General features: G+C 54.0%; 1 protein-coding gene across 3 annotated transcripts in view; it reads right to left on the bottom strand.

Annotated features, from left to right (window-relative positions):
* LOC101026166 (protein tyrosine phosphatase receptor type N2) overlaps nt 1-16938 on the bottom strand; it is a 973501-nt gene that overhangs the window by 135753 nt on the left and 820810 nt on the right. For all 3 annotated transcript variants that reach the window (XM_021935384.2, XM_021935383.2, XM_021935385.2), the window contains one exon: nt 2912-3124. In XM_021935384.2, the coding sequence (XP_021791076.2) occupies nt 2912-3124 (213 nt within the window). The remainder of the gene's footprint in view (nt 1-2911; nt 3125-16938) is intronic.

Genomic DNA, 16938 nt, shown 5'->3' with positions numbered 1-16938 from the left:
GGGCCTCCCAGGTCATGCTGGAAGTGCCTTGCCAGGACACTAACCCGGCTGCCGTTTAATGGAGGACACGAGGATTCACCTTTTGGAACCCCAGGGAGGAAGGAGCTCTACAACCTGAGGTCACCAGTGCCCCCCGGGATACCATCTCCACACACCCGTCTCCTCCACCCCATCGGAACGTCTCTGCTCCTGACCTTCCTTCCCCAGGTAAGAACACAAGTTCTTTTGTTTAAAGGGTAACTTCATATTCTGATATTAATAAAACTTATGCTATTGCCACCTACCATTCTCTCGCTCCTAGGTTACTTCTAACCTCACTTGCACAATAATCTTTTTATTTTTCAGAAGCTTTAAGAAAAGGAATTGAGTAATTCCATCATGTCCCCATAAAATAAAGCATAAGATCAAATTGTTCCATTTTCCTTGTAACCCAGTGATGAGAATTATCATCCATAACCTCACTGTGATTATAGAATCAGCAAAGTACACAGGTTCAGTGAGCCAGAAATAAACACATTAATGCAAGACGACACCTTTCCTGAAATTTGTTTTATGTTTGCAATATTTTAAAAAACTTTTCAAACAGATTTTTACACTTCACGGGGGACTCATGGCTGTGATAGAAAACCCAAGTGGGATATGGAAACATTAATGAATTAATACCTGCTTCATTTACCAAAGTAAATATCCTCTCCTTGTAACCGCAATTGTCTGAGTCCTTGAAACATTACTCAGCTAAATTCAAAGCGAACAATCATACAGTCCCCATCCTCATTACTGAGTCCTGCTCTGCCAAAACACAAATCACAACAACACAACGGTTCAGCACCTAGAACTTTCTCACCAGGAGACAATCCACTGTGATGGGGCAAACCCCCACTTTAATCAAAGTACTTCCCTAAAGGGTATTTTGTAGTGATTCAAAGCTAAACCAACCAGAGAGTCTTTATACTCATTTCATTTCCAAATTTTCCTAGATCACGTTTTTAAAGAAAAAAAGTTTTTTTTTTTTCCTTTTTATTAATCTGGATTGAAGAAAAGCACACATTTCATTTATTGTCTGGATTACAGATTCTTATTAAACAAACCAGAGCTCATTATAAAATCAATATCAACTTAACCACCATGCCCTCAGGAGGAACAGCAAAAAGGTCACTCCAAGAAATTCAAACAATTTTCCTGCTGGAAGGGCATGATTTTAATTACAGATACTATTAATTAGAGCTGTCACTGGGAAGGCTTTTTTTTTCTGTTAATTATCACAAACTCAGTCCTAAGTATGCATTTTCAACCTGCAGTTTTTTTTCAAATTAGTCATTTCTGCATGCAAGTCTAACCTTTCCATTCTATCAATATTTTATATTTGAATTTCAAAGTATATCAAAGGGTGCCACGCTTTCTAAAAATCTCTGCCTGTATGATCTTCCGTCTCTCACGCATGGAACAGAACTGGTGTGATAATTTATTTATGTACCGACACAGACTTGGCCTGAAGACCTGGCATCCACATTGAAGGTCTTGCTCAATGGAATTTCTGGATAAATTCTTACTAGTTTATGTGACATTTTTTTCAGGCTGCTTCTTCAAACGTGATTTTCCTTTTGCTTTGAAGCAAAGCTATACACTGCAACTGAAATGCCATCCTCAACACATCTGAAGTTGCCATTTCTTTATAAGAAAAAGATCGTCCTGACCGGGCTGGTGGCCCTCTCCAGAAAACTGGAGGCTTCCTCTATTCAATGGCAATCCCAGGAAGTTGGAAATGGGAGGAAAAGCTGTCTTGTGGCTCTTTTAAGCATAGAGATTGTGTAAATTCCTTATGTGGGGGAGGGTCCTGAGAGCTCACAGAGTATAGAAAAGCCAGCTCCAAGGAGCTCAGGAAGCAGGAGGGTTTGGTGCTGGAGGGCGCTTTGTGGAGAGAGGCGTGAGAGCCCACCCATGTAACTCTGATGATGGAATAATATTTACTTTACATACGACTGTAAAAATGATGAATTATTTACAAGATGTATTGCACACTGTAATCATGTGACTAGAGAAAACAAAGGATCTAGTCCAATGAGGAAATCTTACATATGTACTGACCAAACTTTTAAAACAGTGGTTAAGGAGTCATTCTACCTTCCCAAATGGGAATATCTTCTTGGAATTAAATGATATTTTATATGCAAAGGAATCAATTGTCTTGACTGATGGAAGTATTCTGGGTTTGTAACGCCGTTAAAACTGAAGGCCTATATTCATTACAGGACAATACCAAATACGAAACGTGTGCTATAGAACTTTCAAAAACTCTGTGGTTATTTAAAATGCCCGACTTGGTCTGAACTTGCCTTCCTCGCATCCTCCCTGGTTTGCAGCTCATTTCCAGGGGTGTCTGTGGTGCCTCTAGAGAAGGTGTCCCTCATGGGGACATGCGTGGGTCACTTTCCCCTGGTCAGCATTAGGTGCCACTGTACCGGACAACAACACAGGGTGGCAACTGGGCAGGTCAAAGGATCTTTTCACAGAAGACCCCGAGGAGGCCGATGGTTTTTGAGACATCTTCAAACACCTACACACCAACTGATCTCGCAACTCTGGCACTTTTCATTAGTAGTGGCCAAACTAAGATAACAGATAATACATCATTTGTGTATTGTACTTTTTCCACACCTCTAATTAACAACATACTTCCAGAGCGAACATGAGACTATCCAAGAAGAGCAGATGACTACAGAGCTGTACAACTGTGGCTGCTAGGTATCTGCACCAATGCTGATGAGAAGTTCCAAACTGTCATCATAAAAGACCCCAAACTATGATACATGAGCAACTGCTGGGAATGGAGGAGGGGCCAGAGAGGAATGCGATCATCTGCCTGCTCAACAGATAAATCCAATATATCACTTTTTTAAAAGTCTCCTCTTACCTGGTAGGCGGCGGTGGCATCTGCGCCCGGGTCGCGCCCTAGTCCCGAGAGCTTCTCCTTCAGCCTGTGCTGAGAGCTATGGCGTAGGCAGTAGATGAGGCCAGAGGCCAGGAGGACGCCCAGGATGCAGGCGAGGGAGACCAGGGTGAGCGCGATGAACTTGGTCGAGTCTTCCTGCTCCGCCTGAGGAGGCAGGAACTTGAGTTTGCTTTTCTGCAGAACAAGGAGAGAGGGGTCTGTTAGCTCCTGACAAAGCATGACCTCCTAAAAACACACGTCTCCAAATGCAACTTGAAAGTGGAAAGCTCAGCCCCACAGGACGCTGCGCTGGCACTGGAGCCACAATGGGAGGGCCCAGCGGAACAACCCCCGTCAAAGGAGAAGCAGAAGTCATTTGAAAATAGCACCTCGCAGATTGCAGCGTGCTCAAGAGGACAGTCAGAGGCATCACTTTTTCCCTCAGTGGTGGCTGTTTTTCAAATTTATGTAAAGTATTTGGCAGCTAATTTGCTGCCTTCAGTAAAATAAAGTATCCATCCCTTCTTCTAACCGGGCACAGCAGTTTGTCCAGAGCTTGCACAGTGATTGTCGGGGGCGCTGGGGGGAGGCCAGGCTAGGCGGCGGAGGAGGGTGGGCAGGCCTGCAGCCTTCCGTGGCTTCAAGTAGCCACACAAGCCCAGCACATCTTCAGCAACAAAGGAACGTGGGACTGGCTCTGCATCTTCACGTGAACATTCTCCCTCCCGGGGTCAGGGGATTGGATCCACCTGTCTTGAAAGGCGAGCACTGGTCAAATCCCACCGACTCCAGCCACTCTCCAGAAGTGGCCTGGCGCAGACCACAACACCTCGCACCTGCGTATTTTTCCTTGAAAGGAGCCTTTGGAACTTCACTTCCCAGGGAGGAAACCCCCCCCCCAGATTCTCACTGCTTCTGGAGGGAGAGGGTAGTGCAGGTGAAAATATGAGAAAGTCCTTTCGGTGCATTTCACTTGTCTCCACGTGCAAAGAATTGCATGGCTCTCCCCTCATTAGCTTCATTAGAAGGTATATTAGCAACAATTAAGGACGCCACAGGAAAATGGGAAGGCCGCCCCGCAGACCGCGCGCCCTGCACAATGACTCGGGGAGTAAATGGGGGAGCACGCCCGGCCTCGGTCCTGGCTGCTACAAGATGAGAACAATTAGCAAACCCCTTTCCACCACCTAATTTCGCGTGGTAACAAAATGGATTTTTCCCCATGAATGCCTGGCCGGCCTATTCATTATCTCTCTTCTATTAGTAATTTTCTGCTCCGTATTCAGCCTCCCAACTCTTCATTTCCTCCCGTCTCCCAGCGTACACAGTGCCTCTTATGTCAGGCCGGGCCCGTTTTTATCTTGTAATCATAAAGGCCACCAAAGCAATTATCGCCGGTCTTGACTGGAAAAGCTGGTCATTAATTAGCCTCCTTTTGCCTTCGGTGCAGCGGATTAGCTGGTGCCGGGACTGAGTTAATGGAAACGCGGGTTAAATGAGAAAAGACGCCCGGATTTTCCTGCCTGGATGCGCGGCTCGGAGGAGGACCGCGAGGTTCGCGGGCGGCGGGAGGCGGTGGAGCCGCGGAGAGGGAGGGAGGGAGGGGGAAGGGGGGAGGGGAGAGGAGGCGCGGGGTGGGGGGAGGGGAGTGGGGAGGGACCCGGGAGGGCGAGGCGGGGCGGGAGCCAGGGGAGCGGCCCGAACTCCGCTTGGTTCGGACCCTGCAGCAGCCGCTGGGTCCCGCAGCCGCGCACGGCGGCCCTCCGCGTGGAGATCCCATCCGCGCCCCCTCCCCAGTCTTCCCTCCGCGGCCTCTTCCCCTCCCCTCCCCCTCCCTGCGGCCCACACAGCCTCTTCCAGAAAGAAGTCACTCTAGAGCCGCGCGACCCAGCCCCAGAGTCTGCCGGGGTCCGCCCACAGGGTCCCCTGCGCGCCCCTCCCCGCCCCTCCCTGGGCACAGCCAGTTCACGAAACCTAAGGCGCGGCCACGCGCCGCCTCCCCCTGGCCGGGGTCTCCTCGGTCCCTGTGCGGGCGCTGGTCCTCCCAGGTGGGCGGCAGCCCCGCCCTGTGCCCTCCCGGGCCGGCGCGAGGGACCCCAGAGCGCGCGGGGGCACCCAGGCGGGGATGAGCGGCCGTGACCCCGGATCTGAGGGCGTGGGGGTCCGAGCGGCGCTGAGACAGGGGCCAGGTCCCCTGCCCACCCCAGGGTCCATGTTCGCCGGCGGAGCCGCGTCCCCCGGGGCCACACCTGGGCGGGAGGGCGTTTCCCGGGGGCCTGGCGCGCGACCCTCGCCGCCCCTCTCCCCTCGCCTCCCGCCTGTCCCGCCTCGCCTTGGCCGACGTAACAAGAACAACAAAGGAAGCGGCGCGACCGGCGGAGGGGGCGCCCGCCGTCCTCCCACCCCTCATCCCGGCTGGGCCGACGGCCCCCGCGCACCTCCACGCGCCCCAGCGCGGAGGGGACCCTGGCCCCGCTCCCCCGACGTCGGGGGACACCGCGCGCTCACGTGGACGACTGCGCCCGGGAACAGGGACTTTCGGAACCTTCCTGCCTCGCGCCGTGAGGCCCACACGCGCGCGGTGACCACCCTGGCTCTGAGGGGGCGGCGGGGCCATGGCGTGTGGCGGACCCGGCAGGGGCACCCAGGCTATGCGCGCGGGTGTGTGGGGTCCCGAGGCGCAGGGCGGCCGCCGGCTTCGGCTCCCCAAGGAAGGGGCATAGGCGCTGCCCGCGGTCACTCAGGCCAGGTGAGGGCAGGGGGACGCGTGGGGACCGGAGGAGGCGGTCTGGCCTGCGGGCGGCAGGAGGGACCCGGGGCCCGCCCAGGCTGTTCCCAGGGAGGCAGACACCTGCTGTAGCCGGGACCCTCGACGCGCTCCGCAAGCCAGGAGTGGAAAAAGGCCTGCTTTCGAGGCCTCCCTTGGCGCGCTTGGATTTACTCAAAGGTCAAAGAAAAATGTCAAGGAGAACGATTGCCCGGAGAGCTCCTGGCCCTCCTCCCGGGTCCCGGCTGGGTCCCAGGCGCCCCCGGAGGGGAAGGAAGGAGCCCCAGTCCCCTGGAGTCCTGTTTCCACCAACCTCGCCTGGCTCCCTGCTGCCTGGCCGGCGCTGTCCCAGCAGAGGAGGAGTGGGAGCCGCCCCAGGCCCACCTCCGCCGGCCGGTCCACAAGGAGGCCCCTCCTGCAGCCTGGGGGAGGCCTGGGGAGGCTGGGAGGGCGACCGCGGGGGGCCGCGGGACCTGGACAGTCGGGAAGTTGTGCCCGCGGGCAGCGCGGCGGCTGAGGGTGAGGAGGGTCTGACTGTAGGGGAGGGCGGAACGCTGACAGAGGGACGGACTGGGGTCCACCGGCCTGACGTAGAAGTCGCTGGATCCCAGGGCCCGGCTGGGAAACCCGCCTCCCTCCCCGCCCGCGGGCACCGCAGAAGAAAAGGAAGAAAGGGGTGAAAGGGGTCCTCCCTCCACGCCCAGGACGGTTTCAAGTGTCCCACCCAGCGCTGAGCAGGAGGGTGATGCGGAGGGAAACACTGTGGGCTGCAAGTCAGGTCTTAGGAATCCCGGAAGAAACGAAGATTTAAAGAATTTTTTTTTAAGTGATTGAGTTCCAATAACTTCACAATGACTTGACTCCCTTCCTTTTTGTGCAGTTAAAAAATATCTTAAAACTCCTGCTAGCCATGGCCTTTAGGAGGAAGAAATGAGTTTAAAAGTGAGTTTGAGACACAGTCTTGACCCAGGTGTGGCTTTGGTGGTCCTCAGCGCCTTCTCCCCCATGGGCACCGACCCCCCAAGGCTGAACCACGGCGGGTGGACCTCGAAGAGAGCCCGGACTAATTAGAGGCATCTTATCAGTCTTGACTTGAAATTGAAAGAAAATGATGTTTAAATATTTATGACTTTGACATTTACAGTCAGGCGTCTTTTAAAAGCAGAACGCCCCTTCTGTACGGCGGCAGCTCAGCGACTGAAAGTTTGGAACAGAGAAAGGAGGAGGAGGAGGAGGAGGAGGAGGCGGCCTGGCAACACAGGCTGCAGGGGTGCGTCTGGGGTCGGGGAGATGCACAGATAGGCACACTTCAGTGCTAAGTTCTCAGATGCAGGAATACTACAATTTTAAAAAATAATCAAGAATGATTAAGTTAATTTTATACCAGGTTAGATCTATCTTGAGAGTAAGATGAAGTACAATATTGCCTATTTCTTCCTCTCAACCATCTGCACCTGCAACTCCTCAAATTTAGAATGTACAGTATTGCAAAAGTTGTGATTCAAAATAAGTGTATGACCACAGAGACAATTTGTGGAGCTGTCTTAGAAATCAGCATCTGCAGACACTGTCCTGACCAATTTAAATTATCTTGACCCTGCCCGTGAGTGGAGGTGGCTGGGGCTTCCACCACATGCCCTTGTGAGCCATTTATGGGAAAATGTCTTCGGAACTTTCTTAGCTGTCCATGTGGTACGCTTAAAAGAAAAGAAAAAAGGACATTCTATGCCCAAACTCAATTGTGAGAGCCGATACAGCCACACAAACACAAAACTTTATGGTAAATATGTGTTGACTGGTAGCCAGATTTAGTCCTTTTCCAAGGTTGTGTGATGTAACCAGTTAACAGGAGCAGCTCATTTTGTGAGTCACCGGTGTGCAGTGTTCAAATATGCTTGCACCATAAAGACGCAGGGACACAGGTGCTCAGTGCCAGTTAATCTTAAACTTCTAACATTGTTGATGCTTTCATTTGTATCATTTCTAAGGAATCAGATTTGAGTCCCAGCCTCATCCTATGTTTGTCTGCATTTAAATTACTCAATTATAAATACCTTTTTCTCTTAAAACTTAGAAGTCAGTTTTAGAGACCATTAATGAGTTGCTGTAACAAGTTTCTTTGGTTTGCTGGATGAATCCTCTTAGAATTATTAGGAAATTTCATTCTAAATTTACTAAAATGTATTACTAAAATATAATAATTCTCACTTTAGGGCTGATCAACATTTTTAAGTTTTCAGGCCATAGTAAGTGATACAACTTAAAAACATGGGGGAAGGGGTATCTTAAAATATTTTAAAAGTATTTTTTAAAGCTGTTAACTGAACTATTTTTAATTTGGAATTTGCCACAGAATTCTAATAAATGAGAGAAGTCAGGCGGAAATAATCATGTATTAATTCTCTGCATTACAAAATCTTTTCAGAAGCTATTATCAGAGCAAGAGGCACTGCGGTCTGAATTCAGGGTGGGAGAAGCCCTTTGTGCAACTGAAAGCTATTGTTCCTCTGTGCAGATGAAATTGTACTTGCAAATCTGCCATTCAAGTGGCCAAAAAACCTAAAAAAGCAAAAGAAAAGAATCTTCAAGAAAAAATTATTCTTAAATGTAAACTTTAATGAAAATAAGTTGGGATATACTGTTTTAAAATGGGCTATTGAGTTTTTCCAGGCATACACTTAAAAGTGAACATACAAAAAAGGTAATAAATTGTCTATTTGCCATCTTCAAGCACTCCTAAAACATCAGTTTTAAAGAAATACTGTGTTTTAAGACATCAGGGAAGATTTATGATACTGATGTTCAAAGCGGGAAGCACACTTGTGCAAACTAATTTTTAACCAGCAGATTGTCTCCGGTGGGAGAGAGGGACCCAGAGACTGAGCAGGCGAAGGATGCCCCTGAGAAAGCCGCCCCCAGCCTCTTTCAGATCTCCGCTGGCGTTTTCATGACACTCAAACTCAGACTCAGCGGATCACACTTAAGGCACCGGCTCCTGACCCCTATATATCGTGCTGCCTGGTCCCCAGGCCTGCCTGGACGCACGCGCGCCTTCCACACCAGGTGCTTCCCGGGACGGTGCCCGGCCTCCCCACACCGCAAGAACCAGATCCTCTTCAGGACTGGGGGGTTTCGCTTCGCCTTCTCTACCCGGACCCAGAAGCCCCAACCCAAGACCCGCCTAGCGTCGCTTGTCAGGACCCCTCTGTGGCAGAACTTTGAGCACAGGGCGAGGGAAGGGAGGGTCAACGTTCGGCCCCGACCGCAGCCTCGGCTTTCTCCCCAGCGACCCCGTCCCTCCCGCCTCGCCGGTTCACAGCATCCCCACAGGAGTCGTAAAGATCAGGCCCTAGCGCCGAACACGAAGGCCAAGGGTACCCCGGAGCCGCGGGTATTCAGAGCCCGGAGAGGGGTCCCGGCGCGGAGGGTACTGAGGCCCAGACTCCTGGCCATAGAGCGCGCCGGCCGCGAGGGAGGACCAAGGTCCCTAGCCATGCCCGCGTCCACCAGGGAATCCCGGCGCCCGCAGCCCCCGGGCCGCGCAGCCGCCACCGCCGCCTTCTTCTCCGGAGCGCAGGGGGGTGTGCTTGGGAGGGGGCGGCAGGGCACTTTCCTCTGTGTCGGTGAAAGGAAGAGCTTCCAGCTCCCTCCTCCGCACAAACCTTCGCTTCCTCTCCTGTTTGCTCCCGTCCTAAAATCTGGGATCGGCGACGCAAGGACAGACGGGTTGGGCTAAGCGCCCTCGGACACGCTGCGTCCCGGACTCCAGGCGGGTGGCTCCACGGTGCCGGCCGGGACGCGCAGCTCGGGAGGCGGGACCATGCCCGGGACCCCGGGGCCGCTGTCCGAGGACGGAGGTCGGTGACTTGAACCCAGAGCAGAAGGACGCACGGGGCGGGGGCCCGCGGGCAGGGCGGGGGGCTACAGAGCCGCTGGGAGAGTCTCCGGCGCGTCGTCCTCAGGGCTGTGGCGGGGCCCCTCTCCCAGCCGTCCAGCCTGCAGCGCCCAGCTCAGCGCACTGAGGACCAAAAAGGGCGGGAGACTCTCTCTGGCCCTAAAAGGCAATTCTGCTGAGATTTTAACTCTAACTTGGGGGTCCGCCCGATTCCCTGGAGCGACGCTTCTCTAAAAGCACGGAGCAGGCCAGTGTTCGGAACTGCACAGGTAGTTACGAAGAAAGGAAATGAAGTCCCTTGTTCCAACAGCTTCGGGTCCAGTCACAAGTTTCTCTCTGGCGAGCACGCGGACGCCTCACCTGGGGTGGGGGAGGCGCTGGGAAAGCGCAGTTCTCTTTGCGGGAGGAGAGGTGGCCTCTCCGAGGCATCCCCACCTGCCTCTGGAACGCCTCTCCCTGCAGGACCCCTCGGCGCCCTCCAATTCGCCGCTCGCTGGGATACTCCCGTGGCTCGGAGGCGCGCTCCCGGACCCTGGTGAGGAGGGCGAAGAGCGCCCCAAAATGGGCTAGGAAGAAAATGCGCCCACACTGGCTCCTCTCCATCCTGGCTGCTCGCCCCTTCCCTCCTCCTTTCCCACACGCCTCCCATCTCCGTGCCTGCACACCCCCCCGCCCCCCGCCCCCTGCAATGGTCAGAACTGCAGGGAGTGGGGAGCAACGCGAAAGGCCGAGAGAAGAGCGCTGCGGAGAAGTCCAGGAGGTCCTAGCCTCCTTGGGGCGGTCTCCGCGGGGCGCTGGGCCAGGACAGCTGCCACCCCTCCCAATCTGTGCGCTCAGAAAGAGCTGCCCTCTGCCCGCTCCTCCTCACATGCCCACCCCAGACCCACTTGGGCATGATCTCAGGCGCAGCTCTCCCCTGTCAGCCCAAGCCTTTGACAGGAGTCCTGCGGAGATGCAGAGAGACCCCCTGCACTGAGCTCTCGGACGTCCTGGTTGCCCATTCAAGCCCCCATGCGCGCCCTCCAGCCTTCGAAAGCTCTCTTCCTCGCCCCACCACCTACGCGCCTGGTGATGCCCTCGTGGGCCCCTCCTGCTCCCTCCGCCCCCATCCCAGCGTCTCTCGCCTCTTCCAGGGCCCACCCAACCGCACCACGAGCGCCCGCGCCCCGCCCGGCACCCCTGGTTACCTGCAGCTGGGCCGGCGCCCAGCGCCCGCGCGGGAGGAGGTGGGGGCGTGTGCCGGGCCGAGCGGCCTCGGGGCGCAGCAGCTGCGGGTAGCGGCAGCGCCATCATCTCAGCCAGCTGCTTCCCTGCACTGGAACCACAGACTAGCGGGGTCATCCGATTCTGACCACAAACTTCTAGGGCGGCCGGTGGAGACAAAGGTGCCGCGCGTCGCTGCTCCAGCTGCAGCGGCTGCGCGGCGGCACGGGCTCGGAGCCCGCAGGCGCCGGAGCTCTGCGCGGCCGCTGGGCCCAGCTCCGCGTGCTCCGCCCCGGCCCGGCCCCCGGGCTAGGCACGCTGGGCCGGGGCGCGGCGCTGGCGGGCTCAGGGCGGGCTCCGGACGGTCCCCGTAGGGCCGCCGGCCGCGCGCGTAGCTCCAACCAGCGCGGCCGCCGCGCCCCGCCTTATATCCGGCCCGGCGCGCACCCGGCCGGCGGCGGCGCGGCTCGCGGCCCAGCCACCGGTTGCTATAGCGATGTCCCCCCCCCCACATGTTGCTGACAGCAATTGGCTAAGGGGCCGCGGCTCTCCAAACACCCTCTCCCGCCCGAGACTATGAATGGACATCAGCTTTGTCAGTCATTGGTACCACGCCGAAGCCAGGCCTTCGCCTTTTCTTTCTTTTCAGTGTTTCTGCCTTTCATCGTTCATACTGGGCAAGTTCAGGGTAGCACCGAGGGGAGAGAGACCTCGGCCAGAAAAGTCACGGCGCGCGGCTCTGCTGTGACCTTTGTCCTGGGAGGGGTGGGTGGGGTGCGTCGCCACTCTTGGCAAGAGAAAAATTCACGGCACATCGTTCTTTCCAGTTACTTTTTCCAGTGTCTTTTTCCAGTGTGGCCGTTCAGGCCTTTTTGCTCCCTTTCCAAATGGAAGCAGGCCAATGATGCAGGGCGAGTAGACGAGAGCCCCTCTGCTCACTTTACCAGGGCTGTCCCGAGTGTTTAGGTCCCGATGCGCGTAGAAAGTGTCTTGCCAGAGGCGGAACTGGTGAGACTTTGCCACTGTTTGGTCCAGGCGAATAGTCGGCCGCTGGCCCAAAACGCCGAAGGGAGACGGCGGTGAAAACCCAGGCGTGCGAGCTGCGTCCTTGCCCTTCCCCCTCCCCAGGTCAACGGTCTGGCCCAGACCACCGCTCTGCGGGCGAAAGGAGTGGAGCAGAATCACCAGCCACGCTCCCAGTCGCTCGAGCCTCCCCACATACTCCCGGCCCCTGGCGCAGTCAGGCCCGCAGCGCGCGAGCCGAGCTAGAGTCTCGGGGCGACTAGGACCGCTGAGCCGCGGACTCCGGCGCCCTCCCCCGGCCCCCGCCCACACTCTCTCTCCCCAGGCCCTGGACCACCGGCCACAGCCACAGGTTGGGGCACCCCGGTGCGCGGCGCCCCCGCGGAGCTGGCGAGAGCCGGAGAGCTGAAACCCAACATCTGTGTGTACAATGCGCTCTCCGAGGCCCACAGCTGCAGGAACAAGGAGAAGAAAGGAAGAGGGGGGCGCAGATCTTGTCACACGCAGATGACAGTCTGCGGAGGGCTCTTTAGTTTCTCCTTTTCTGGAAACCCCAGCGGCCCCCTCCTAGGCCCCCCTCTCCCACCGCCTGGCCATTGTTCCCTGCGCCCGGGACAGCTGGAGACGGCGGCCCGCGCCACTCGACGCCCCTCCCGCCGCACACCCGGCTGCCCGCGGCGCCCGCTCCCGGCCCCTCCGGGGCCAACCCCTCCACACCCCCCACCTCCCCAGGCCAGGCCCAGGCGGCGCTTCCACCGTCTCCCCTCCCCTCCCTTGCACTCTGGCGCTGCCCCTAGACCTGCCTCGCGCAGAGGGCCTTGCCTGGCGCTTTTCTCTTACAAACCAAGTTCTGTAAAACCTGGGGGCGAGCCCAGGGGGCAGGGCTCAGAGGCGGGGGTCGTCCACAGATACGAGTACGTTGCTGTCCGCTGCAGGCCCCTGTCTAAAAGTGGCTGAAGGACCCCGTTTCCTCTGACCGCAGACCCAGGCTGAGTTCCGCATTTATTTTTGTATTTATAGGGCAAGGCCAGAGCGCTTCATAAAGCCCCAGGGCAAAGAAGTGGCCTCGCGTCTGGCCATGGTTCCCTCAGGCCTGAGCGGGCTGCAGGAGGCCCGGTGCGGCTCGGCGGGGGCGCGAGAGGCTAGAAACTGCAGCGTCTCTGGGGTCCTCTGCCCATGAGTGAACCCCCCAGTAGGCGGGGAGGGGGTACATCACCTTGGCCCTCTCGGTCCCCATGCCCAGGGCAAGGCCTGCAGAAATCCCCGCACTCTGACTCGGGGGCGGCGCGGCGGCGGGCAGGTCAGAGAGAAGCGGTACCTGGGTTCCCCCAGCGCCCGGGATGTCCTCCCAGGGACCTTCTCGGGCAAAGAGTCTAGTGGCAGCGGTTCCTGTCCCTCCCCGCCACCCTCCTCCGGTGCCTCGGCGTCCCCAGCCAGACTCCAGGGCGACCCCAGGCCCGGCCCTGGGCAGAGAAAAAGGAGGGGAGGGGAGGTGGCGCTGGGGGGGCGGGAGGCCGGAGACAGCGGGAGGAGGACTCGGGAGCCAGGGCGGGAAGAGGGGAAGACAGCGGAGAGAAGGGACGGGGAGGGGAGGGGGTTCGGAGGAGGGGACCTGCTGCCCTCAGCCTGGCTGGTAACCGGCCTCTCCATAGCAACGGCCTGCGCGCGCGTCTGTGTGTGCGCGCGTGTCTGGTGTGTGTGTGCCCGTGGTGGTGGTGGGGGGTGTTCCTGGGGCTCCCCGCGGGAGCTGGGAGGCGACAGAGGAATCCCCTCCAGGACTGGAGGCCCGGCCTCCGCGGTGCTGGGAGCGCCCTAGGGTCTGGCTGCGCCGCGCTGGCGACAGGGTAGGCTCGGGGAACGCGCGCAGGCCGCGGGCTCGGCCGCTGGGGCATTGGGGCGTCCTGCCCTCGCTGCCCCGACCCTCCCGCTGCGGTCGCAGGGCCCTGGGGCACCGGGTAGTGGGCGGGTCTTCCCAGCTACCCAGAGCACAAGGGCGGGCGACGGCGCCCCCACCACGGCCCTGCCCGGCCCGAGCGCCCGGCGCACCTGAGGTCTGGGCCGGGGAGCAGCTGGGGACCCGCGCGTCGCCTCGGGGAGCTCCCGGCCAGGCCGGCTCAGGGCAGAGGCCAGAGGGGCCCCAGCGCACCCTCGCAGCCCGCGGCGACCTCGCACCACCTTCCCCACCAGCCCGCGGCTCTCCTCGCCCTGGGTCTCGGGAGCCTCATCCAGGCTGGGGTCTCCGCAGGCGGCCGGGAGCTCTCCGAGGTGGCCGGGAGTGGCCGTAGCTGTCGCCCTCGGCCAGGCCGTGTCCAGCCCCTCAGTCTCCACGGCGGCGCAGACCCCACGCAGCCACCCTGGGTCTCGTTCAGGGCTAGGGGGACGCGGACCCTGCCGTCTGGGGGTCCTGGGGCGGCCACCGGGCCGGCGACCCCAGAGCAAGGCGGAGCCCAGCACGGGCGTCAGGCCAGAGAGCCGGTTTTGCTTTCTTTACAAACGTGACCTGACAGTGAATACACGAATAAATGCAACCGTTTTCCTTGGTCCCTTCTTCCGTTGTCCAGTGTTTCACTTCCAACATCAAAGCGCCGCATTCCTGATTGGATCTGAATTTAATGACCTTTCTAGTGCTTTGAGGAAGAATGGGTGGGAGGTGGCACCAATTCGGTTCCATTTCGGTCACTTTAAAAATCGTGAGAGGGCCTGAAAGGCTCCATGCGGGTTCATAAGCAGAACAGCACCTTCCTCGTCCGGGCTTTGGTGCACCTCAGGCAATATATTCTGGGTGGCAGAGGGTGATGTATGTCTGACAGCCCCCACCTCACTCCCCTTCCTGCCACCACCCCTCCTCCGAGGTGCGGCCTGACCTCAGTGGGGCTGCAGAACTGGCCCCGCCAAAGCTGAAGGTGGACCCACACTCCAAGCCCCAGAGTCTAGGGGGGTCATTAGAAGAACGCGTTTGTATTTGAGGTGCTGGTTCTGTTAGTCCTACTGCTTCAGAAACTGGTAAGTTACTCGCCAGATTTCCATTCTATTTTTCTTTATTTTAAATTCCCTTTTTATTTCCAGGGTGGAAAATGTATCTTTTAATTCTTGAAAATACTTTAGAAAAGTGTCTCGGCAATAATGTGAGACTAGATTCAGCTAATTTGAAGAATGAATAATGATGTGAGGATTTTTTCTTTTTTCTTTTTTTTTTTGGTCATGAGATCTTAGACTTCATTTAATAATAAATTTCAATTTACATGATTTCACTAACATTTTCAGATAAAACTTTTAAACATGACACAAAATATTTTTGAGAGTCATGTTGATTGGAATCATTTATATATGACAAATGAGTATATTATTCATACAGAAGTTAGGGTTGTTTGATGAATAAAAAATATAATATATGTAAAATTCTCCAAGACCTACAAAATAGCTATACAATATAAATAGTATAAAAATGATTTGTTGATCCTGCCAATACTTCTTTTAAAGTGCATTTCACATTTGTTACGTGTAAAACCTAATGTTCTGTGATAAGAATCTCATTTTCAATTTAAGGAACACCAAATTGTTATGGATTACACATTTAAGTGATTAGAATAAATATCCCATGTACTAAATTATCAAAGAAAATGTATTTTAAAACAAAATAGAGAAAGGCTGTTATGGGAAACATGATTATTATAAAGCAAAACACATATTTCAGGAATTTAAAATAATATGGTAAGGTAGAAAATGATTAGAAAAACACCTGAGACTCTTGATTTCAGAAAGTCTAAATCAATTTTGTTTTTTAAACTAAAACAGTAATTTATAATTTTATAGTACACAAATAGTATTTAAAATACTTTTGACTTCTAAATCCATTTATAAAAAGTATTTAAAATTATAAAAATAAAAATGGATCCTTAAAAATATTGTAGGTCTGTGTATAAGGCATTTTTATGCATATATTTAAAGAAAACAACATTTCAAAATAGCAATGAGTGCACTTTGAAAACAAGATGTTTTGAGACGTCAACCTCCTAGTAAAGCATAGTAGTTGGCATTGAGATAATTTAAAAACAAAGACACTTGCACAGACAAATATGAATGACTCTAAGTTGAAATGTATTAACCACCAGTAGTTATTTTTTCAAGGACAATATTTGGAAGAGCATCAGACACTAGTGAGAAGTCCTTATTCACTGTAAAAGAAGGTAGGTCTGTTGCAACAATGGGGAAGAAACAACTGCATCTTAGTAGAGCCCTCACCATCTACCCATGCATACTGGAAGCAGAGTTTATCCCACAGGACAAATTCATGAACTGGGAAGATTCTTTAAGATAAGATTTTGCCGCATTGCTTATGTTAGCAAATGTAAGATATAGCTATAAAATCAATGCCCTTATTTTAAAATTGAGAAATACTAAAATTATTTTTTCAAGTTATTTCACTTTATTTCAAGAAAAATATGAATTCTTTACTCAAAGCAGAGCAACGGAAGTCAATTTTTGTTTTGAAAAATAAATCCCCAACACAACTCAGCTTTTATTATTAGTTCTCATGCTGGCTCATATGCCGATCAATCTGAAGCTTTTGAAATACAAAAACAGGAGCTCAATGAGGAGACAGAGTTAATATCCCACCAATGGCTTGACATGATTACATGAGACCATGTGCTTAGAAACCAAATATGTGTTTCAGCAAACATTTCTGGTTGAAGGATTGGCTGACAAACATGTCGGGATGTTTAGACTTTTGTTCCCCAAACTTCAAAGTTGTAATTCAAAGAACAGAAAAAGCCTCAAGGCTTCATTATTACTATTATTAGTTTTGTCCATTAAAAGTAGCATTCTGAAAAAATGCTGTTCATAGGCACAGGTGTTTACAAACAGTGCAGTCTCCTTAGAGGTTCATCTGATTTTCACTCTCTAGATTCTAGTCTGGAAGACCTATTACTTTCAATCAACCTATTTGTAAAGATCTAATATTCTATTATTTACAGAATAATGCCATAAGGCACATATTTCATAGTTGATGTTCAATATAGTGTATATATTGTATGTTCATGACTGGATTCTATTTTTTACAAAACTGAGCTAAAAGTCCTTAGATTGACTGTTTGTAAGAAAGACTCATATCACATGAAC

Source organism: Papio anubis, chromosome 4, assembly GCF_008728515.1.
Source record: "Papio anubis isolate 15944 chromosome 4, Panubis1.0, whole genome shotgun sequence".
Lineage (NCBI taxonomy): Eukaryota > Metazoa > Chordata > Mammalia > Primates > Cercopithecidae > Papio > Papio anubis.
This window is presented reverse-complemented; position numbering and strand designations above follow the sequence as displayed.